The sequence below is a fragment of the Schistocerca nitens genome, chromosome 7, assembly GCF_023898315.1.
Source record: "Schistocerca nitens isolate TAMUIC-IGC-003100 chromosome 7, iqSchNite1.1, whole genome shotgun sequence".
Lineage (NCBI taxonomy): Eukaryota > Metazoa > Arthropoda > Insecta > Orthoptera > Acrididae > Schistocerca > Schistocerca nitens.
The window spans coordinates 525,761,830-525,769,435 of record NC_064620.1 but is presented as its reverse complement, the minus strand read 5'-3'; the positions used below and the strand labels follow the sequence as shown (position 1 = coordinate 525,769,435).

At 46.5% G+C, this 7,606-nt stretch overlaps 1 protein-coding gene across 1 annotated transcript; it reads left to right on the top strand.

The window, feature by feature from the left end:
- Nucleotides 1-3,435: 3,435 nt before the first annotated feature.
- On the top strand, nt 3,436-7,142 carry LOC126195735 (serine, glycine and glutamine-rich protein-like). The gene is made up of 3 exons (XM_049934363.1): nt 3,436-3,500; nt 6,478-6,607; nt 6,702-7,142. Exons 1-3 carry the CDS (start codon nt 3,436-3,438, stop codon nt 7,140-7,142), a joined length of 636 nt encoding a protein of 211 aa, XP_049790320.1.
- The last annotated feature ends 464 nt before the right edge of the window (nt 7,143-7,606 follow it).

Genomic DNA, 7,606 nt, shown 5'->3' with positions numbered 1-7,606 from the left:
GATAGCTGGTTGACCAATGCGACGGAATGCCATGGAAAGGATCCCGGGTTCGATTCCCGGATGAGTCGGGTGTTTAAAGTTCGTGGAAAAAGGGACCGATGGCCCTAGTAGTGTGGTCCCTTCAATCCCACAAACCAACCTACCAACCAACTGCATGTTGTGTTGTCTTCATGACCATCACGTCATCCCTATCGACACACAAGTCGCCGAAGTGGCGTCAACTCAAAAGACTTGCACCAGGCGCCCGGCCTACTCGACGGGAGGCCACAGCCACGCGACATTTCATTTCATTACACCAAATAGAAATTTTGTTCTCTACAGTCACTCAACGACGACACATCCCCATCTTCAGCGAACAGCCGCAAACTGCTGCTTACTCTGTCTGCCAAATCTTTTTATTTTATTTTATTTTTATTTTTTTGAATTATTAGTCTTCTGACTGGCTTGACGCGAGCCGCCGCGAATTTCCCTCCTGTGCCAACTCCTACTCAGAGTAGCACCTGCAATCTACGTCCTCAGTTATTTGCTGCATGTATCCCAATCTCTCTCTTCCTCTACAGTTGTTTTCTACAGCTCCCTCTAGTACCATGGGAGTAATTTACTATAGTACCAAGGAAGTCATTCCCTGATGTCTTAACAGATCTATTATCATACTTCAAATGGTTCAAATGGCTCTGAGCACTATGGGACTTAACATCTGAGGTCCCCTAGAACTTAGAACTACTTAAACCTAACTAACCTAAGGACATCACACACAGCCAACGGTTCCAGACTGAAGCGCCTAGAACCGCTCGGCCGCTCTGGCCGGCTATTATCATACTGTCCCCTCTCATTGTCAGTGTTTTCCACATATTCCTTTCCTCTCCGATTCTGTGCAGAACCTACTCCTTCTTATCAGTCCACCTAATTTTTCAACATCCATCTGTAGCACCACACCTCAACTGCTTCGATTCTCTTCTGTTCAGGTTTTCCCACAATCCATGTTTCACTACCATACGATGCTGTGCTCCAAACCTACATTCTCAGAAATTTCCTCCTCAAATTATGGCCTATGTTTCATACTAGTAGGCTTTTCTTGGCCAGATATGCCCTTCTTGCCAGTTCAAGTCTGCTTTTGATGTCCTCCTTGCTCCGTCCGTCATATTTTGCTGCCTAAGAAGTATAATTCCTTAACTTCATCTACTTCGTGACACCAATCCTGATGTAAAATTTCTCACTATTCTCATTTCTGCTAATTCTCATTACTTTCGTCTTTCTTCGATTTACTTTGAGCCCATGTTCTGTACTCATTAGACTGTTCATTCCATTCAGCAGATGATGTAATTCTTTTTCACTTTCACTCAGGATAGCAATGTCATCAGCAAATGGTATTATTGATATCCTTTCACTTTAAATTTTAATTCCGCTCGTGAACCTTTCTTTCATTTCCATCATTACTTCCTCGATGACAGATCATTTATACAGGGTGAAAAGTATTTAAACCGACAAACTCTGGGAGGTTTTAGGGGACATAAAAACAAATATTTTTCCCTAATGTCTTTTTTTCCTATGAGGAGTATTTAAACCGGTAGAGGAAGATGTCTCTGACGGCAAATTAATTAAACCAACAAACACTTTTCCATTTTTTATGACCAAGAGACAACACATTAACACAACCCAATTTCAATTACAGTAGATTTTCAAAAATGCCTCCATTGACACGTAAACAAAGGTTACACCGTCGGATCGTGTTCTGTCTACAAGGGCAAAAACCCAAGGAGTATCCTGAACTGGTCCTGCTGCTGCTACTATCCGGGCAACCAGATCCTCTTCTGATGTAACAGGAGCTGCGTAAACAAGGTTGCGCATCTCTCACACACAAAAAGGTCCAGAGAGGATGTATCTGGGATCGAGCAGGCCATGCTACTGGACAACCTCTGCCAATCCACGTTTCTGGGAACCGTCGGTCCAGGAATCTACGCACACGACGACTGAAATGTGCCGGCGCCACGTCATGTTGGAACCACATGCGTTGTCTTGTTGGGAGTGGGACGTCTTCCAGCAATTCTGGCAAATATCTGTCGAGAAAATTGTAATAGTGCCTGTCATTTAATGGCCTAGGTAGCAGATACGGCCCAATTAAACAGTCCCCAACAACACCGACCCACACATTAACGAAGAACCGCACTTGATGAGCGCTAGTAACTGTGGCATGTGGGTTATCCTCACTCCAAACATGCGAATTGTGCATGTTGAAGACTCCATCACACCTGAACGTTGCTTCATCGATAAACAACACAGAGGATGGAAATGTAGGATGCATTTCACACTGTTCCAGGTACCACTGCGAATACTGTGCTCTGGGTGGATAATCAACTGGTTCCAGGTTGTGGACACGCTGTAAGTGAAATGAACGTAACACTTGCTCTCGAAACACTGTTCTTACATTCGTCTGATTCATCCCCATGTTACGTGCAATTGCACGAGTGCTGATTGAAGGATCCCGCTCCACATGCTGCAAGACAGCTTCCTCAAATTGCAGCGTTCTTACCGTGCTTCGGTGTCCCTGTCCAGGTAATCTGCTAAATGACCCGGTCTCACGCAGACGTAGGTACACAGCAACAAAGGTCATATGATGCGGGATACGGCGATTAGGATATTGTTGTTGATAAACCCGCTGTGCAGCTCGTCCGTTGTGGTGCGCTACGTAGTACGCACCTATCATATCAGTGTACTCACTCCAGGTGTATCGCCCCATTAGTAAACAGAGACAATGCACTACTACACTGGTGGACAGCAGTTGCCTACAACTGAAGAGCGTAATACGCCCTCTAACAACTGAGGAGCGTAATACGGTCTCCACCGGTTTAAATACTTCTCATAGGAAAAAATTACATTAGGGGGAAATATTTGTTTTGATGTACCCTACAACCTCCCAGAGTTTGTCGGTTTAAATACTTTTCACCCTGTATACATAGAAAATAACAACGGTCCTATCGCTCCTCCCTGGGGCCTCCTGATGACACCCTTGTCTCTGATGAACTCGCCGTCGAGGACAACGTACTTGGTTCTGTTACTTAAGAAGCGAGCCACGCACATACCTCGGAACCCGCTTCAAGATGGCTGCCGAATCGGTAGCATAGCTCCGTATCCGAAAGTAGTTTTCTTAGATTGAAGTAAAGTAAGAACGGTATTTACGTGTGCGTGCCGGAAATCGTTTTCACACAGTGTGTTTATTGCTTACTCGTTAGATATTGTAATTTACACAGGAAGAGTGAAAAAAGTTTGGTAGTGATTCGTGCAGAGGCGCTCGTCCGCCGAGTGAGGGGAGCGGTCAGCGTCCTCGCACAAGCCCGGCGCTTGTCGGTTTCTCGCGTCAGCCATTCGGTTCTCGCGCACCAGCACGCCGCGCCACCCTCGCCACGCAGCACTGCACCGACCTCGACGTGAGTGAAAATGGCAACCAACAAGAGCAGCTGCCAGGTTATCTCCCTGCTCGCCGAGCGCATCCAGACGGCTGCGTCAGCAAGCTAACGCAAAGGACGGCTTTGCAGACGGCGCACCTTCGTACGACTGCTGCAGTTGCTAATGGACATCCTTGCCAGAGGTGAGCGCACCTTATTAGCCTGTTTGGACAAACTCATAGAAAACTTGTATCAAGGCACAGGCGACGTTAACTTGAAAGTACTTCGTACAGTGAAGAATTTAAGACGTGTGCGTCGCATTTCTTTGACGTAGCCGACTCCGTCTCCACGTTTAAGTGTAGACACTGGAGGAAACTACTCGGTCCGAGCTACCGGCGGCCACAGCAAGCCCCAGTCTTGGCAGCGCCACACCTGCAAGGGCTGAAAGTGACACACGTAATGATGGTGCAGTGAGACGAAGTAATTCTGCAGATATGGTAACACCAGTTAGACACTTAGATGCGTCAAATGCATACAAAATCGCTGTAGTTGATGACGTCTTGGCTGAATTTGTAAGCGAATTAAGACAGAAGATGGCATAAAACATAATTAGTTATAATTATTATTTATTATGTTTTACATTACAATTGGGGCCGGCAGAAGTGGCCGTGCGGTTAAAGGCGCTGCAGTCTGGAACCGCAAGACCGCTACGGTCGCAGGTTCGAATCCTGCCTCGGGCATGGATGTTTGTGATGTCCTTAGGTTAGTTCGGTTTAAGTAGTTCTAAGTTCTAGGGGACTAATGACCTCAGCAGTTGAGTCCCATAGTGCTCAGAGCCATTTGAACCATTACAATTGGAACCAATTTTAAAATTTACGATTTCTTGCTTAAGCATGTAACTACTCCTGGTCGCTGTGGAGGGCATTACCGTCTGCCCACGTGTGGTTGGCCGTTACTTACGCTCATGGAGAGAGCCAACCATGCATAGTTACCAACCGTGCACAGGCAGGGCGACGACTGCAGCGAGCGACCAAATGGGTGCAAACATCTGTTTATTTATAGAACTTTGACTAATTGCTTGTAGGTTACGTACATGATTACTTACTAATATTATAACTTTACAGTGTAAATTGCCCTGAAGATGACCCCATCGCGGGTTGAAGCCGGCTGGTGGAAAAATAAATAATGCGATTGTGACTACCATTTTGATTAATTGAATGACGTAACCGAAAAGGGGTCATGCGCCATACACGAATTATACAAACGAGAACAAGCACATACACAAATCAGAGCAAACACACAAACACAGGAAAGGATACCTGAAATGAAACGGAGACAGACACAAACATAGAAACAGATACCTAGCAGATGCAAACAGTGAGATTAATACAAAAGCCCCTAGATGCAAGAGAGGACTAAATTAAGGAATAGAAACGTATTGAGTAATAAATGGAATTTAAATGACAAAATCGTTTATTAAGTTTAGATGAAATAATGCATGTAATGAAATTGTACAACACATGTCTGTACACATAACTTATCAAATGAGAGTTAAAGATACATTTTTTGTGCTACCCTGAATATACAGGCCCGATGATTTGTTGGGCCCTTACACCCGAGATAGCTACGTGGTAGGATCTCTAGTAAAAATCACCGTACTTCCCTGTTATTTTGTTTATTCTTCTTAAGTCAAATATTCGTGCTTTTTTAGAAAAATTTTCCGAATGTATAATATACCCTAAGTGATAGTATGTCGTAACCTCTTTCCATCTTCCTAAATTTCCATCTTCTATTCATAAATCGTTAATTTCAAGATTTTTATTTCTTAATTACTCGAAGTCTATAAGTATTTAGAGCTGAAACATTATTAGTCCCTATTACAAATAAGAAGTATTAAATAAGTTTCGCACTCTATATATGTACAATTTGCTATTGTGAAAATACGATCTGTCTTAGTATGTAGGTGGCACATCATTTGTAAATGGTAGCAGCAAACAAATAAAAAAAAAAAGAAAGAGGAAAGAAAGAATTCGTGGGAACCTTGATCATTTCGTTAACAGTCGGTGGTGTGGCACATTGCCAAATGCCTTACGGAAATCTACACTACTGGCCGTTAAAATTGCTACACCACGATAATGACGAGCTAGAGACGCAAAATTTAACCGACACGAAGAAGATGCTGTGATATGCAAATTATTAGCTTTTCAGAGCATTCACACAACGTTGGCACCGGTGGCGACACCTACAACGTGCTGACATGACGAAAGATTCCAACCGATTTCTCATACACAAACAGCAGTTGACCCGCGTCGCCTGGTGAAACGTTGTTGTGATGCCTCGTGTAAGGAGGAGAAATGCGTACCATCACGTTTCCGACTTTGATAAAGGTCGGATTGTAGCCTATCACGATTTCGGTTTATTGTATCGCGACATTGCTGCTCGCGTTGGTCGAGGTCCAGTGACTGTTAGCCGAATATGGAATCAGTGGGTTCAGGAGGGTAATACGGAACGCCGTGCTGGATCCCAACGGCCTCCTATCACTAGCAGTCGAGATGAGAGAAATCTTATCCGCGTGGCTGTAGCGGATCGTGCAGCCACATCTCTATCGCTGAGTCAACAGATGGGGACGTTTGCAAGACAACAGCCATCTGCACGAACAGTCAATGGTGGCCGAGCAACTGGCTCGTCACAATACGCCAGTCACTACTGTTGATGAACTGTGGTATCGTGTTGAAGCTGCATGGGCAGCTGTACCTGTACACGCCATCCAAACTCTGTTTGACTCAATGCCCAGGCGTATCAAGGCCGTTATTACGGCAAGAGGTGGTTGTTCTAGGTACTGATTTCTCAGGTTCTATCCACCCAAATTGCGTGAAAATGTAATCACATGTCAGTTCTAGTATACTATATTTGTCCAATGAATACCCATTTATCATGTGCATTTCTTCTTGGTGTAGCAATTTTAATGGCCATTAGTGTAGAAACATGGTATCCTTGCCTTGCTATCAAGGATGGAAGTGATGTTACGCAGTATTAGCTGTATTTCTGTTGGGGGTGATCAATTGTGTTTACGTCATGTTTTTTTTATCGGCAGTGCAAGATCATGGTGCGAATTCGCGACGAGCCGTGTGTTTTGGGAGTCTAGACAAGATGCCACGGTGCAGACGCGGCGTGGGGATTTTCTCCGTTCTGGCGGCGTCTCGGGCAGGCTGGGCGCAGATACGGCACGTCGGCCTCGCCTGTCCCTGAAGAAAGCTGCCAGGAATCCTGGCCGCTCCTCCGCCATTGTTCTAAATAATCTACAAAAGAATAAAGCAGTGGGGAGGGGCGGGTGGGGGTGGGGACGGGGTGGAGGAGACGGGAGAAAGCGGCGGCAAGTGGGCGCGGCCGGCGGCCGGCGTCTCGAGAGCGCCGAGGCGAGGCGGCGGCGGCGGCGGCGGCGGCGGCGGCGGCGGCCTCACCCCCGTGACGTCACGGCGAGGCGGCCGAGGCGCCGGGCCGGCCTTTGTGCGCCGCCATTCTTGTGCGGAGGCGGAGGCGCTCTCGAGCGGGCGCGCGGCCGCCTCTCGCCTCTCGCCTCCCGCCTCTCGGTGGCCTCCTCCTGTCGCCCGCGCACTCACCCTAAAAAACTCTTCCCGGCCGGGCGGGGACTGGGGTCTCACGGGCCCCTCCAGGCCCGCCCTTTTTTCTTCTCGTACGCTGGCCTTCTATTACGAGTACGGCGCCCACTCCACGTGGCGTTTTCGGCTAGTAGTGTAGTGGAGGTGCTAAGTTATACGGCTCCAGGTGGGGGGAAAGGGACGACGACTATAGACGCCTTCATACCGACAGGTGTTAAATCTGCAGTGTCTCCCCAGTCAATGACTCAACGGAGAGGTGCTCCACATACAGCTTAGACAAAATACGACGTATAATTCTTTTATCAACCTACGAACAATTTCTTTCTCTCCAGGTGTGATTCTTATGCTTTCTTATATTTGAGTCATCAGTTTTCGTCAGAAAGGATTTCTCTCCTGTGCCAACCTCTTCATATCAGAGCAGCATTTGCGAACTACACTACTGGCCATTAAAATTGCTACACCACGAAGATGACGTGCTACAGACGCGAAATTTAACCGACAGGAAGAAGATGCTGTGATATGCAAATAATTAGCTTTTCATACATTCACACAAGGTTGGCGCCGGTGACGTCACCTACAACGTGCTGACATGAGGAAAGTTTC